Genomic DNA, 16796 nt, shown 5'->3' with positions numbered 1-16796 from the left:
CCTGTCTCTACGGGAGAGCCCCCAAGGAACTGAATCACAGGTCTGTGGTTTTGATTTCTGAAGAAGACGTTACCAAACTATTTTTCTCAACACAGCAGTCGCCAACGCCCCGCTGCCATTCCCCAGCAGCCGGCTCTCGCCCCTGTGAGTGGCAGGCCACAGAAGGTGACGCTGGCCCATGTGGCTTCCCAGCAGCACTGCAGCCCTGCACAGTCCCCCGGCCACAAAATGCCACCAAGTCACAAGCAGGCGGGTCCAATGAGGACAGAGGGCTGGGGTGCAGCTGTCCACCCTCAGGTCCTGGGCAGCACCGGGCACCTCCCAGCCTCCCTCCCGGCCTCCCTCTGGCCTCCTGAGCCAATGCCCACCTGCCCATCCCCACTCCTAAACACACTTCACACCCAGGCCCAACAAAGACGCCTCTGTCCAGAGAGGAGCCCTGCCCACTGGCCTCCGTGGGGGGGGGGAGGGCATGCTGGCCCCCAGCCCACCTCAGGGTGGGCCCCTGGCTCCCTCCACACCCCGAGCGCTCACACGGGGCCCACCCGGGCACTTCCCCTCCACCCGGTGCTCAGCCCACAGCCGACGAGAGGAGCAGCAGCACCACCACCACCCCCAGATGGGGAACTGAGGCTCCATGCACCCCAGGTCACCAGCTGGCGAGTCACGTGGGGACACGAGGCAGAGACACTTAACTGGCTTCTGACCCCTACAGGACTCTCGACCCAGCCATCCTCCTCTCCCACCCAGGTAACAAGCACCTCCTCCCTCCGCCCCCACTGCCGCCTCCACGCTGTTCTCCACGGCAGCCAGCCCCCATGGCACCTCCCCAACTTACCTCCTGCCACTCTCCCCTGGCTCATTGAGTCCCGCCATCCTGCCTCCCTGCTCTTCCTGAAACATGTCCCTGCCTCAGGGCCTTGGCACCTGCTGTTTCCTGTGCTTCCCCACCCCATACAGAGACTGAGACCCTTCCCAGAGGCAGCACCAGAGGGCAAGAGCCTGGGTTCAGCTCAGGCTGTGTGGACTCAGAGAGGACAAAACCTTGGCTGAATCTCCATGAGAGAAGGGCACCGTGTGACTCTGGGCAGGTGGCCGAAGCTCTCTGACCTACTGTTTCCTCATCCATAAACCAGACCACACAGGAACACCTTCCCCCCAGGTTCCGGGTTGGAGAGTGTCCACACTGAGCATGACACCTCAGACGGGCGGGACCCCAGCCAGGCCCTGAAGGTCAGAGGTGACCTGAGCCTCGGGGGAGGGCAAAGGCTTCCGTCTGGGGGGAGGCCCCTGCGCAGAGGAGCCCGCTCCCCCTTCTGACCCCCATGCCCAGGGGCGTCCCACAGGAACCCCACCCCACTGCCATGGGCACAGGCCCCTCGCCCAACCTGGCCAGAGCCTCGGAGCCCGGGTCAGAGGGGGCATGTGGCCCGGGGCAGCCCCACCCCGGGACGAGGGCTGGTCCCTTCACCAACACGACCCCCCAGGCCTCGTCCTGGACTTCCACCACTTTTAACTGAGGGTCCCAGACCAGAACAGGGTCCAGGCAGCGTCAGTCCTGCCCAGAGGAGGCCCCAGGGAGCACGCGGGCCACACCCAGGGAGCCCTGCCTCCCCTCTGGGTCTGCGCCTGGCGTCTTCCAACGGAGCCAGGGGCAGGATGTAGGACAGAGGGACACGGGAACATCCCGTGTAGCCGCTGATGTTGCAGAAAAGGGAGCGATGGCCACAGGAAGTGGAAGCCGAGGCCACAGAAGCACCCCCTAGGGCAGGACCACCTCTGGTTCTCCAAGGCAGGACCACCCAAAGCCGAGGCCACCTCCGAGGCCAGGAGCCTGGGTGGCTTCAGAGGCCACACAGTGGAAGCCTCTGCCTGGGCTGCGGGGCTCTCCTCCCCCTGCCTGTCTTCAAGCACAGGAGCCACCGTCCTGCTTTTAGTTTTCCACGAAGCTGGGCGCCGTCCAAGTGGCTTGGGAGACTGAGGCTGGAGGACTGCGATTTCCAAGCCAGCCTCAGCAAAGGGAGGCACTGAGCAACTCAGTGAGACCCTGTCTCTAAATAAAACACAACACAGAGGTGGGGATGGGGCTCAGGGGTCGAGTGCCCTGAGTTCAATGCCCAGTGACCCCCAAAAATGAAATTTAGAAGAAACCTGTCTCTGTCCTCCTAACCACACAGTTAAAAACTAAAACCAGCCGGACAAGCTCAGTGACAGAGGGCAACACACGCTCTCGGTCAGGGCCATCAGGGAGGGGAGGCTGCGGCAAGCGGAGACCATCAGCCCTGCGCCCCCGGGGGGCTGCCCTGTGGCCCAGCAGCTCCACCTGCAGGAGGGTGAGCTTGGCACAGACGCGTCTTCCGATTATTTCAGAAGCCAGAAATAAAGATTTTTGTATAAGATTTCTTGACTTTCCAGTGTCGGCAACTATTTTAAAAAAATAAACACTGTGGAAACTCACAAAACCCACTATGGGCCTGATCCGGCCTGAGGACCCCCGGTTTGGACGCATGAATGACAGGGAGGGGCGCGCTGTGATCACACCTGGGTCCTCAGTGGCGAGCACAAGAGCTGGGCAGAGCAAGGCCCAAGAGATGACTCCGACCAGATCCTCACACGGGCACACACATGCACACACATGGTGCACACGCAGTGCACACAGGTGTGAGTGCACATGGTCACTGAAATCAAAGAAGGTGATGCTTCCCAGAACACAGGAAGCCCCACAGCGACAGGTGCCTCCAACTCACCTGGAGACGTCCCGACCTCTGGACCGGTCCTCCGAGGAGTCTCACTGTGGGTTAAAGCAGCTCTGGGCGGGAGCCAGGGAGCCCGCGTAGCCACAGCACCCTGGGCAGCCCCAGGCCACCCCTCGGCACAGTCCCAGGCCTCGGCTGCCCTTGCTGGGAGCACACGTGGGCATGGGCCTCTCCCACCTGACCTCCAGCTCAGGGCTCCAGCGCCAGGACTGGCCTGGACAGAGAGGCACGGGTCGAGCCCGGCCTTCCCTCTACTGAATCGAGGAAACACCTGAACGAAGATGCCCGTGGCCTGGACTCTGCCGACATGTCCTCTATGCCAAGGGACGTGGGTGGCCAACTAGCAGCGCTGGTCTCCTGGTGTCTCCGTCAGCAGGACACCAGCACGACCCGGAGCACGCTGCGCTGGCGTGAGCAGCACAGTCGGAGCCGGCACTCGGGGCGCTCGCCCGGCCAGGCGCTGCCCTAGGAGCCGACGGGTGCCCTGTCTAACTCCCCGCCAACCTCAGAGGCAGCCTCCACTCTGACAGGGGCAAGAGGCAGAGCAACTGACCACAGCCGGAAGTGCCACCATCTGAGCTGGACAGGGGACCCATGAAGCCACCAAGGGAGTGTGATGAACCGTTTGGCAGTGACACCCAGTGCACACCAGGGGCAAGTGAGGCCAGATGTGACCCCAAGCAAGCAGGGCAATCAGACCAGGTGACCACAGTGCAGAGGAAAGCAGAGGCACCGAGGAGTAGCACTGGGCCACTTAGTGCCCTGTCCTCCCAGCTCCAGGGCCCCAGTCTGTCTGCCCTGAACCCTGCTGCAGCCTGGCATCTAAAACAGGCACACAGTAGGTGCTCATCAAAGTGTGCAGAGGAAGAGACCAGGGAGGCAGGAACAGAGACGCCCCATTTCACAGCCAAAAAAACTGAGGTCGAAGAGTCATCTGCTAAAGGTCGCAGAGCTGTGACCCAGACCCGCGTGAGCAGAGCCCATCTCTGGGGACTTTCCACTGAGCACCGTCAAAATCACAAGGGCCACGCGGGGCTCAGGGGTACGGCGTTTGCCCAGCCTGTGTGAGGCCCGGGTCGGTCCCCACAGCAAAGTCACTAAAGGGAGGCCACTAAACACAGTGGGGGAGGGCGGGTCTCAAGGGCACCTGGGGGAGATCTGTGTATCACTCAGGGCTGCTGTCACCTGGTAGCCAGGTGACAGTCCTGACCTCCCCCACCACGCTCTGGTCACCTGAGGGTGCTCGTGCTTGGGGGGGCACACTTCGGGCTGGGGGCTTCCTGCCCGCCATCACTCCCCACGGAGCAAACAGAAATGAGGAGGTTTGTGTGTGCAGGGAAGGGAGGGGCACAGGGAGGGAGGAAGGAGGGGGTCGAACATTCTCTGAAACGGTGACCTGAAGTCGTCCAGACCCTGCTGTGTGCACGTGCGTGGCACCTGTAGGCAGGGGGCAGGTCACCCCTTCGCCCCACTCGCTTCCAGAGCTGGGCGGACAGGGGCGTGCCTGTGACAGGCATCTCCCCTCAGGCAGTACCACAGGAAAGGTCTTAGGGCCACCTGACCCCCAGCCCGGACGGCCACCTGCCAGCGCCCAGGACCACACAGACTCCCCATCGCGGCCACACAGCATCTCTGCCTCCACCCAGGAGGCACAGGAGGCTGAGCAGCCCAGCCTGCAGCTGCCCACCAGGTCCCGGCCAGGAAGGGCTCTGTCCCCCTGCGCCCCACTGATCCCTTTGGCCCCTGTGTCACCTCCCACCAAGGCTAACAGAGCGCCCGCCCCGCGCCAGGTGCTGGGGAGATGTCAGTGACCGCAGCGCACAGGGGATTCACACTCCAATGGCAGGCCCGGACACCAGCAAGCAAACAGGCAGGGACAGGGACCAGGAGCGAGCAGCGATGTGGGGAGTGACCGGCTGCTGAGAGCTGGCCTGGCCGAGGGCTGAGGAGGGAGGGTCAACGTCCTCCCTGCGACAGGAACAGCAAATGCAAAGGCTGAGGCTGGACCGATGGGGAGTCCACTTCAAGAACAGAGAGGGGCCAGGCAGGGTGGGGACACAGCTGGCCTGGGTGCAGGGGCAGGATGACGTAGCACCTCCTAGCCAGGAGCCGAGTTCCACCTGCCCCACGGTCTCCTCCTCCTGCCTCCAGCAGAGTGGGAATGGGAGAGGAAGGGGACCGGTGTGTCGTAACCGTCCCCTACGTTGGGGACAGTAACCAAACGTTGGATCTGAGCCCAACACTGCCAAGAACCACGTCAGGCAGGTGTGAGCTAAACCATCTCGTCAGAAGGAGGGGCTGCCAGGGCTCTAGGGAGCAAGAACCGGCACCAATGTCCCTGCAAGAGACAGAAAGCCAAGTCCCCAGCCACAGCGATGTCAGGGGAGACGGGCCTCCAACACAGAGCATCGCTGAGGCTGAGGCAGGACCGCGAGTTCAGAGCCAGCCTCACCAAAAGCCAGGCGCCAAGCAACGCAGGGAGACCCTGTCTCTAAATAAAACACAAAATAGGGCTGGGGTATGACTCAGTGGGCGAGTTCAATCCCCAGTACCAAAAAAAAAAATAGAGGTGCACCATCAAGGGGGGGGGGAACATGGGAGAGGAGGGGTGCACCATCAGGCGAGGGGGGTGCACCATGGGAGAGGAGGGGGTGTACCATCAGGGGAGGGGGTGCACCACGGGAGAGGAGGGGGTGCACCTGGGGGAAGATGGGTACAACATGGTGGAGGGGTGCACCATCAGGGGAGGGGTGCACCATGGGAGAGGAGGGCTCGACCCACCAAGAGGCGTACCACACAGAACCATCTCTGGGGTGCCAGGTTGGAGCGGGACCTCGTGCGTGCTAAGCACTGCTCCACCACTGAGCTGCACCCCAGCCCCCACAAAGATCATAAAACACAGCACTAAAACATGCAGGTTAAAGACCGACAGCAGGAGATGCCACTGCCCTTCCAGAGACTGCAGAAGAGGTGGACAGCAGGGCTGGGGGAGACCGGGCCACCCTAGCCACCCTTGACCTGGACAACATGCAGAGAGCCTGCCACCCGCCAGCAGAAACGCTATGCTGAGACACACATGGAAGAGTCGGTCAACCAGCGGACACTGGACCAACTCATGGACCAAGGCTCCGTCCACTTCAGAGAGCTGGACACCCGCGGGGCCTCCTCTCCGCACACGACAGAACTCAACTGGAAACCACCACCCGCTAAGTCATCCGGAAAAGCCCCAGTGTTTGGAAACGGACCCACGAGGACAGGCTTCCTCGCTCCACAGCCCACGCGTGGAGCCGGCGGACACCAGCGGGCAGCAGCCCCACGCCAGGTCCAGCCCAAACCCCGGGTGGAGGGGGACCAAGAGGGGCAGGAGCTCAGCTCATCCTGACCAAGCCAGTGGCAAACCACTCCAAGAGAAGCAGGGGGCCCGTGGACCTCCTCAGAGAGACCGGTCCTGCAAGGGAGGAGGCTGCACCCTACCCTGCACCCCAGCCCACCTACTAGAAATGAACCCAGCTCGCTCCACCCACCTGCAGGAGCAGCCATTCTGGGTGGGCCAGAGAGGAAACAAGCAAAACACTGTGGTCAGAGCACAGCCTAGGATCGGGCAGTCCTGGATTCAAACCATTACCGACCAGCCTTGGAGACCCTGAGATGCCCCCAAGACCCCTGCCCTCCCACCTTGGTGCCTGTGGGCTCCTCTTCCCCTTCATGTCATACTGTGCATGGGAGCTGAGGTGTGCTCAGCTAGGACACGTAACTGATAGACTGGGACTAACAGAGCCCAAGGGTGTCTGCAGATGTAATCAAGGTCTCAGATCAGCTGACTCTGGGTGCGTCTGACTGAATCAGGCGAGGCCTTTAAAAAATAATTGGTGGGGGGCCCTGAGATGGAGCTCGGGGCTAGCATGCTTAACAAGCATGCACGAGGCCTGGGCTCAACCCCTGGACCAAAAGATAGAGAAACGATAACCAGCGGGGGAGGGGGAAGACCAGGGTGGGAGGCGGGACCAGGTCCCCCCAAAGGGAAATTACAAGCAAGAGATTTACCTGCTAGCTCTGAAGTGGCCATGCTGTGAGAGGGCCACACAGCACACCCTGAGGACAGCCCTAGTAGGTGACAATGATCAGCAGCCAACAGCCAACAAGAAAGGGGGCCACAGTCCTACAACCACAGGGAACTGGGTTCTACTTGTGACCTGCACAGGCGGCCACCACCTGGCCTGCGCCCAGGAGGTCCAGAGGGCACCACCTCTGCTATGCCCGACCTCTGACCCACAGGAGCCTCCAGGAAGCCCGTGCTGATGTGAGCCACCGCGCCAGCCAGCAGTGAGGCGCTGAGCAGCCAGGGGCCGCGAGCACACTGGCCCCCTCACCTCAGGCGAGTGGCCTCGCCCTGCAGGGTGGTCTGCGCACCAGGGCCGTGGCCAGGGGATGAAGCAAGATGCGTGGCAGCCTCCCCAGCAGGTGGGCTGAGCGCTGGGAGCAGCTCCAGCTCCAAGGACAGCCCCCGGGGCCCTGCGCCCACTGCCTCCAGGCTGCCACCTGTCTAGATGAACTTGGCTGCTTAGTTCAAGCCCCAGGAAGGAGCAGGCGACGTGCTATGACCACTCCTGGGCAAAAAGAAGCAGAGCACCAAGAAGCTAAAGCAACCTGAAAATAAGACCCCTGCCCATCACCAAGGCCAGACCCCATGCCAGGCCCTGAGCCACGCCCCAACCCACTTGACAGTGAGGAAGTCAAGGCCCAGAGGGGGCAGCTCCCAGCCCAGGGTCACACAGCAGACCCTCACTCTGACAGACTGGCCTGGACCCTCACACCTGAGCACCATGCCACATGGAAGAAAAGTCTCCTGCACCAAATCCCCTCGACCCACACACCCCTGGTTACGTTGGAGAGCACCAGACTGCCTTATCTTAGTCCTAGGTTCCCCAAAGTCTTCACAAAAATACCTCCCGTTACGTCATTCAGACACATTAGGTAACACAACACAAGCACATACACAGGGAAGTGGACTCTCCATTCGACAAACATTTAATGAGCATCCACTATGTGCCAGGCATCGTCCTGATACCAGAGAGACAAAGCAAATGGAGAGTTAAGAGTCCCCCTCCTCGTGGAGCTGAGAAAGACAACGCGGAAACAAGCAGAAGCCCCACGTCAGCCGCTGGGAAGAAGCACTCGGGTGGGAGACAGACGTGGCCAGGTGCTGTGGTGGGTGTCAGAGAGGACAGGGTCAAGGGCACGCTGTTTAGCCACAAACCCACGGGAGGCCAAGGAGCGGGCCTGGGCTCCTGGGGGAGCAGGCCAGAGCAGGGAGAGGTCCCAGCGGGCAGACGCACACGTGGCGCACTTCTGAGCGAGGGCAGGAGTCACAGGAGACCTGGGATTCCACGGTGGAGGCCGTGACTGCCCGGCTCAAAACAGAACGCACACTCCAGAGGGGCCAGGCCACGGCGTGCAAACCGCTTCTCAGTTTTTAAAACTGTAAGAAAGAAAAAGTAACAAGAAGGGCGCAGGGAGAGGCCACGTGGGACGGGTTCTAACTGGAACAGACCTGGGGCACCGGGACGGCAGAGCAGCCCGCTGTGGCGGCCTGGGCCACTTCCAGACGGTGTCCCTGGGCACGCGGCCCCACCTCTGGCCCTCAGCCTTCCTGCCTGCAGAGTGGGTCTGCACAGCCCTCCCCGCCCATGGGGGACAGGTGTTGCTGTGACAGCTGAGAGGAGGGTGGGTCAGACAGCTTCTAATCAGGCAAATCCGCTTCCTGAGCAGAGAGCTGGGTGTCTCCCCGTCACAGGAAGCAGGGCCACCCCACACCCACAGCGGCCTCTGGTTCACACCCTGCCCACCAACGGCCGAGCGCCCTGCCTGGGTGTGGCAAGCTCAGCGGCCTCCTCCAGGGACCCTTCCCCATCACCTGGTGACACAGGACCGTGGGGAGGTGAGACCCAATAGGGGACAGAACCAGCCCCAGGTCACACAGCAGGCTGGAGGAAGGCAGGGGCTCCCTCCCTCCTGGACAGTGTCCAAGCCTGCGGCAGAGGGGCTCTGGACCTGAGAAGCCCCGTGCAGTCCTGGCTTCTAGGCCACAGGTGGACCTGCCACGGCCCTGTCGCGGACCCCCGTGGCCCCCCACACCCCAGGAAGGAAGCCAGGCTGCTCCCGGCGCCAGGCCCCAAGCCACTCTGCCAGCTGCACCCAGCTCACCGCCCCGTCGTCCCCTTTGGCCACCTGGCCACCTAACGCTCCTCCACCAGGCCGAGCATGACCCCGGCTCAGGGCTGGCCCTGCCTGGAGCCCTCTCCCTCTCACCGCCAGCTCCTCCTCCTTGGGACCCAGCTGGACTCCAGCTCCCCAGAGAGGCCTCCCCTGACCACCCCACCTGAAGCGTCTGTCAGCACCCTCGTCACCGACATGTCCTCAGTTTATTTCCTTCTGGGTGCCTCCACCCCAGCTGCATGGGCTTGCCCAGTATGCGACCACCCGGGCCTACTTCCCCATCTGCAAAGGGGACACAACAGCGACGCCTGCTCAGAGGGCTGTTGCAAGGGACCAGGGAGGTGGCCACGCGGAGCAGACAGCAGAGCACGGGCACACAGGGCCTCCCTGATGTCGTCACTCTGACAGCTCAGGTGCGGGCCATCTTCCTGTGCTGGCTGAAGGCTCCACCAGGGCAGAGACCAGGCCCATCTGGTCCCAGCTGCGTGCCAGGCACCAACCTGCACGTGGCACACAGCATCTGCCTACTGTGCGCTCACTGGGCGAACCAGGGAGCACCCGCTGCCACACCGGCTGCGATCTCAGCCTCACCCTCCAGAAGCTTCTCACAGAGGCAGCCCACCCGCCCCTGCAGGAAAAAAAGCACAAGACCCTGAGTCCCCGAGGCCGAGCCACCTGCTCCCACCAGCCATCAGAGCCGCAGTCAGGCCAGCCTGCGCCCGCCCGCCTCCCTGGCCCAGAGTCAAGGGATCGGCTGTCAGTCCAGCCCTGGGGAAGGGACCCAGCAGTAAACACAGACAGGGCAGCGGGCGACTCCCTTCTGGCCCTGGAGGAGCCCAGAAAACAGAAACAAACCCGGCAACGGGAAGCTGAGACAGGAAAGTCGAAAGTTCAAGGCCAGCCTCCACAACTTAGCAAGACCCCAAGCAATTCAGTGAGACCCTGAGCAACTCTCGGCAAGACCCCGTCTCAAAATCAAAAATCGAAAGGGGGCTGTAGTTCCAAGGTAGAGCGCTCCCGAGTTCAATTCCCAGCACCTAAATAAATAAATAAACATCAAAATCCACACAGCCCTGCAAGGCTGGGACTCCCTGCCTCCTGGAGTCCCAACCTTGGCTCAGGGACACCAGTGTGACCCACATTTGGCTGCGCTTGCTCCTTGAGGCAAACCCCAGGAGGACTACAATCAGGTGGGGCGGTTGGGGGGGGGGGTACACAGAGGCTCAGGGCTGGGCCAAGGTCACAGAGCACAGAGCTGGGATCTGACTCAGGTGCAGCTCTAGCGCCTCCTGAGTTCTAAACCCTGAGCCGGGAGCCGGGCCGCCGCAGGGTCTACTAGAGCAGACACGTGTGCGCACAGGTTCCACGTGCTGCCGCAGGGGCTGAGGCAGAGCTGGTGGGTGAAGGAGTGGCCCGCAGCTGGCAGCACGCTGCACCCACCGGGGTACCTGCCATGTCTGCCGGCAGTCTTGATCATCCCGCGGGGAGGCCGCCCTGGCATCTACATGTGGAGAGCAGGGCGCCACGCACGTCCTGCCAAGCACAGGGTGCCCAGCCTGAGAGTCCACTGCGCTGGGGACGGGGCCACCAGGGGACTCGTCCACTCTGCGCCTCTAGAGCTGGAGACGCACCCCGCAGGCCTCTTTAAGGGGGACTCTGGGTCCTGGCCAGGACATAAGTGCCCGGAGCAGGACTGGCCAGGCTCTGGAGCAGGACCACTGACAGCGCTCCCTCCTCCCCGCAGGCTGTCCCACTGCGGGACGAGGACACCAGCCCAGCCACCCACCACTTTGCTCACAAGATCTGTGCTAACTCTGGGGCAAGAATCAGCTCCGACCACACCCAGTGCCCAGGAACAGGCTGGGGACACACCCTGGTCTGAGGGTCAGCCCACCTCGTCCCCCCTGGAGGGCCTTTCCTGCTGGGGACAAGAAATCACAAAACTCAGGGAGGCGGTGCCCGCCGCCTGGCCTGCCTCTCAGATCTGACCACAGGACCGAGCTGGGGGCGGCGGAGGACGTGGCCTCTCCTGAGGGAGGGCCCAGCCCAAGGTCCTCAGCTCCCTGGCCTGACAGAGGGGCACTCTCCAGAAAGAGGTGCCTTGAGGTCTCACAACCAGGAACACCAACGCCATCCATCTCTTCCCAAAGTGACAGATACAGGGCTGCCAGGAGGTGGTGAAGGGCCCCAGTGTGCGCCTGGACACCCGGCTCATTCAGATGCTGGCTCCGCGTCTCCGCTGCCTGAGGACAAGGCCCACATCTGCCCAGCGAGGGCCGTTCTCACGCACAGCAGGTGCCGGGGAAATACCTGCCCACCAGAGGACCTACCAGCTTTGTGGGTGACCTGTCCACAGCTGTCTGCGGGTGCACACAGAACGGGGCCCCTCACCCACTCGCACATGGTTGGTTTGTATTACGACTTGTTTTTAGTTGTAGGTGGACACATCTTTATTCACTTATTTTTATGTGGTGCTGAGGGTCGAACCCAGGGCCTCACACGTGCTGGGCGAGCGCTCTACCTCTGAGCCACGGCCCAGCCCTCGCACTTGGTTTTTATCATCAAAACATTTTCATGACTTCCTGGTCCAGGATCCCTGGCAACCTAAAACTCAGATAATTTGGACCTTGGCTTAATTATTGCCCACTCGAGCATCTGGACAGTCTCCCAAGGGCAGTAATTTTGCTCCTGAGCCCAGACTCATGTCAGAGCAGTTCAGACCAGTAGAGAAGTGTTGGCTATGCAGCCAGCTTCATCAGGCTGTGTGATCTTGGAAAAGTGACCTGGCCTCTCTGTGTCGTGGTCTCAATTGTCAAATGGGAAGCACAAGAACATGTGTACTTCTGAGTTGATCCATAGGAGATGCCTTGCCCAGGGCTTGCAAATGTGTTAGCAAGTCATTGTCATCATCGCTGTGTTCATCTCATAGCGGTGCCAAAAGTGACACTTCTTTCTGTTGGTGTTTCTTTTTAAATAAATGTGTACACATATGCATTTTATAGAAAAGGGATATTTAAAAATTCAAAGAAAATTTAAGTAAGTAAAATTTCTTTGCCCGTTTTTTCCTTTTTCCCTCCCCCTGGCCCTTCTCCATGCGATGCACATTGCTGCGACCTCTTCAAGCTCTTGAACCTTACAAGTTAGGATCATGATCACGGATTCCCTTCCAAAGTGGGTCTGCGTCCCCCACTTCATACCCCTGTTCCCAGCACCACCACGTGAAAATCCCCCCAGTCACTAGGGGATCTTTCTGACTCGGTGACTTTAGAACCAAAGATGTGCCCTTGCCGGGCTCCTGGGTGAGCGGGGAGAGCAGAATCTTCTTAAAGAAAAAAAAGGGACGAAGCAACACTGCAGCTTCTGGTTTGGGCAGCAGAGCTCCGGACCGTGGGCCTCCGCCCTCCAAAAGCAGAACCAGACGCTCTGGGAGCTTCCTGCTCAGGTCTCCGTCCCACAGCGGCCAGGCCGGCCAGTTCCTTCTGGGTGCCTGGGAGCAACAGGTCTCTGTCCGCAGCCAGGGGAGCCATTCAGAGGCTGCTGACGGCCCCGCCCATGCTTGCCCTCTTCCTGTCCCTGCCCAGCTGGCACGCCCACCGTGGGGCCCCCAAGCCCTGGCCCTGAGCCTCCCCTCACAGGCAGGGACTCCAAAGCAATCCCACCAACAGGCAGGGCCCGGACTCAGTCTCCTCCTGAAGCCAGAGTCAGGAGTCCCAAAGAGACCTCGTGTGGCCCCCACTACATCCCTAAGAAAGCCACCGGGCACCCCAGCACCCCAGCACCCCATGTGCCTGGCAGCGTCCTGGGGTCTCTGACCTCAGGCCCACCCAGGCTGCATGACACCCCGGTGAGGCAGGGCGCCCGAGGCGCAGACCAGGAAACTGAGGCACACCGCAGTGGGCCATCTGCCCGGGTGGCCTGCTGACAGTGTGGGGGACAGGGTTCGCACAGCAGCATCCTGGCTCCGGGGGGCCACCCACAACTCATGCCGCGAACAGAGCCGGGCGCGGAGGAGACAGGCGGCCTGACACACTTCACAGCTGTCCCCACTCTGCGGAAGACAGCACAGGCCTCACAGAGGGGAAGTGACAGGAAGGGGCCCGAGAAGGTGAAGGTCACACGGGCTGGGTTCCAACCCTGTTCTGCCTCCCTCACAGCTCTCAGGCCAGGGCTGGCCCTTACTGTAAGCCGGATGTGGTAGGGGGGCAGCTAGGGACATGGGCACTGGGCCCCGAAGCAGGGGCGGACCCCAGCAACTCTCCAGGTGACCAGGGCAGCTCTCTGCCTTGGTTTCCTCATCTGTCACGGGGAAGAGGGAACAAGCTCACAGGTGCAGGGCCCAGTGGGGAGCAAGTGCCCGTCACCATCCTGCCTGGCGCTGTCCACCAGCACACAGGGAGCGCCCCACGCGGCCAGGCTTCCAGAAGGCGTAACCCAGGGTCCTGAGTCAAGTCCCCGGCACCATCTCCCTCTGTGGGGTCCCCAAGCCAGATCCAGCGTCTCCGTGAGAGAGGGCTGTCCTTGCCCTCCCGTGACTCTCAAACCCCAAAACTGCCTGGGCCATGGGAGGGCGGGATCCAGCACTGAAGGAGGGGGAGGCAGGGAATCTCCAGAGGAACCGCGGAGCCAGGCCCGGGACCATGAGATCGCTGGTTCCTGCAGCCTGAGGAGGTCAAAAGGAAACTGGCTCCAAGCCCGTCTTCCTTCAAGTCCTCAGACCAGCTTCCTCCAGGTAGCCCTCCCTGACCACTCTGCCCCGGTCCTCTGTCATCACATAACAGCAGTAACTAGTGTCTTACAGCTGGCGGGCCCTGCTCCAGGGGCTTTATACTGACTTCTGTAACTGACTTATAAAACTGTCACTCAGGACCTATCACCACCCCAACAGATAAGGAAAACAAGACTCAAAAAAACGACACCAGCTTGCCTGAGGTCACAAGTCCAAGGACTCCACCTGGGCAGCCTGGCTCTGGAGTCCGGCCTTGGACTTGGATTTTGGTTGTTGGTGGTGGGTTTTGCGTTTTGCAGTCCTGGAGATTGACCCAGAGGCGCTCCACCACCAAGCTACATCCCCAGCCTTTTTATTTTTTATTTTGACACAGAATCTCACTAAGTTGTTGAAGCTGGGCTCAAACCCGCGATGCTCCTGACTCAGATTCCCAAGATGCTGGACTACAGGTGTGTGCCACCACACCTGGCAGACTTGGACTCTGTCACCTGGGCTGGATGTTGTTCCTCGAGGGCCCAGGCCTGGTTTCCCCACCTCTCCCACGGCGCTCAGGGCAGGCTTTGTGCCCCTGGCACACAAGAAGACCAGGGTGGCCCTGTAAGGCCTGCCTCTGCCACGTGGATCTGAAGCAGCCAGGGACAGCCCCGCAGCCCTCCTTGCCAGGAGGCAGGGGATCCCTTAGCAAGTGTAAAGGCTGAGGGGACAGAGGGCAGCAGGAGACAAGCACAACCTGCAGGCCACCAGCCTGCTGCCAGGAGAGCCCTGCAGCGCTAAGCCCCAGGTTCCAAGACGAAAGGCCACCGAGGGGCCATTCCCAAAGGGCAAAGGAGAGGCCCCTGGCTCCCAAGTAAGGTCTGGCTGCTCAGGTTACACAATCAGTCTGCTCCTGGCACCAGCTTGGGGGCACACAAAAGGACAAGGCAGCAAAGAAAACCAGATTCGCTGCCTCCTGTTTACAGGTGGGGAAAAGGCTTTGCGATGGGCAAAGGAGAGGTGCTCAGAGCATCCCGGACGCGGTGCGCAAGGGACCCTTTCTTCCCTGTTTCTTTCCTATCAAGAATGTTGACTCCAATCAATTTCCATTATTCCAGCTTCCTGGGACTCCACACGTGGACAATCTAAAACCACAGTCAACACAACACACTCTATATCTGGTCTGAAATGTACGGCACCATCTCAAGCAAGGGCGCGGGAGGGAGCAGTATATTTTCTTTCCCATTAATATAAAAATTGGTTTGTTTCCTGTTTCTCTTCCAGACTAAGGAGCAGGGAGTGGCTCAGAGAGAGAAGTGAGGAGTTCCCTAGAATCTGACATTGCTTAGCAATGCCGAGGCTGTCTGCATCTTTAATTCAGAAACTGCCAGCTTCAAATGAAGAGACTCGTGCGTGTGCGTGTGCGTGTGTGTGTGTGTGTGTGTGTGAACTGTGACAGGGAGAGATGGGAAAGACAGCCAGCCTGCCTTATTCTTACAGTCATTTCTAGAAGGGTCCTTTGGCCAAAGGGCTTGCAGTACCTGTGCACAAACCCCTCCCCCTACTCAAGGGCCTTTCACAGGGAGAAGGGCGGCAGCCCTCCAGCATCCCTGAGTGGGAACGGTGCCCTCACACAGCCTCCACTGCACCCCCATCGCCCTGGAAGGTCCCTCTTCACCCCAGAGACTGGGAGCTGCCACCAGCTTGGCACCAGCCCTCCCCTCCCTAAACCAGGATTAAGACTTCCTAGAGCCGAGACTGGGAGTAAATGAGGACCCAGCAGGAGGCCTGGAGATTAAAGCCCTGGAGTCTCTAACTTCCATCCAGGCTCTGGCGTCCCACCCCCACCACCCCTGGCCACTTTTCTCACTTCCTAGGAGGGTAGGGAAGTGGCCTCTTCCTCCCCCGCCCCCCACCACCAGAAGAAAAAAGAAAGGGAGCTTAGAATCCGAGTCTAAAGCCCTAGCTGGGACTGCCCTGGTGGAAGCCCAACATCCCCAACTTAACCAGCTGTGTGATCCTGGGCAAGTTGTCCAACCTCTCTGGAGCTAAACTCTCCCAATCTTACAAAGTCGCCCCTACTTCATGAGCCACTTGCAAAGGTTAAGCCTGCTGAAGACACACGTAAGGTCCTGGCCCACGGCGAGGGCTCCGCTGCTGTTTTACAGAGTGGTCTTTGCAAACCTGGGGATGGGAGGACAGTTAAGAGCTTGGACTGGGAGCCCTCGGTGACAAACCGGCTCTCCCCGGGCTCCCGCAAAATCGCGCGCCGTGCCGGGACCGTCCCCTGGGGCTCTGTGGACCCCCGGGCTTCCTCGGGGTTTCATCCCCTCCACCGGCGCGGGGGACGCTGGACTCCGGGGCCTGGCCATCTGTCCCACCGAGCAGTCGCGGGTGCACCGGGCGGCGAAGTTGTTCCCCGGCCAACGCGGCGCTGGCCGGCGGCGCGGGGTCCCCGAGCCCCAGCCCGCGGACGTAACTAATTTCAAACTCTGCGAAAGGCGCGGAGGGGGCGAGAAAGACACCAGGGCAGCGCGGCGGGCCCGAGGCGACCTCGGCGCGGCGGCCGGGCCACAGGTGGCGGGCGGCGGGGCGGCGGCGGCGACTCACCGACTGCAGGAAGCGCAAGGTGCCCACGTAGTCCCTCTCGGTGCCCAGGATCTCGTTGAGGACGCAGAGGCGGAGGCGCAGCTGGCGCTCGGACTCGCGGGCGGCCGCGCACGGGCCGGGGCCGGGGCCGGGCGCGGCGGCGGCGCCGGGGGCCCGGGGGTCGGGGTGGGCGCCGTCCGCGGCCCCGTCGCCGCCGGGGTCGCTGCCGCTGGGTGCCTCCATCCTCCGGGCCGCGCGCCGCTGCTTCCCGCGCCGAGCTCGCGCCGAGGGCTCAGGCGTCCAGGCGCCGCATCCCGGACGGGGCGCGCGGGCGGGCGGCCGGCTCGGAGCGGCCGCGGCGGCGGCGGGGGCGGGGCGCGGGAGGGGCTCGCGGACTCGGCCGCCGCCGCCCCCGCCGCCAGGGAGCGTCTGCCAAGTGCCACGCCGCGCTCCCGCCGCAGAGGCGCTCGGCGCGCGCGGGCCCCGGAGACGCGCCGCGCGCCCGGCGCCGACGTCGGAAGCTCAGCGGGGCGCGC

At 61.9% G+C, this 16796-nt stretch overlaps 1 protein-coding gene across 1 annotated transcript in view; it reads right to left on the bottom strand.

The window, feature by feature from the left end:
- Prex1 (phosphatidylinositol-3,4,5-trisphosphate dependent Rac exchange factor 1) overlaps positions 1–16580 on the bottom strand; it is a 127264-nt gene extending 110684 nt beyond the window's left edge. The window contains exon 1 of the mRNA XM_026390934.2: positions 16282–16580. Within this exon, the coding sequence (XP_026246719.2) occupies positions 16282–16503 (222 nt within the window). The 5' untranslated portion in view covers positions 16504–16580. The remainder of the gene's footprint in view (positions 1–16281) is intronic.
- Between the last annotated feature and the right edge of the window lie 216 nt (positions 16581–16796).

The sequence above is a fragment of the Urocitellus parryii genome, chromosome 6 (genome assembly GCF_045843805.1).
Source record: "Urocitellus parryii isolate mUroPar1 chromosome 6, mUroPar1.hap1, whole genome shotgun sequence".
Taxonomy (NCBI): domain Eukaryota; kingdom Metazoa; phylum Chordata; class Mammalia; order Rodentia; family Sciuridae; genus Urocitellus; species Urocitellus parryii.
This window is presented reverse-complemented; position numbering and strand designations above follow the sequence as displayed.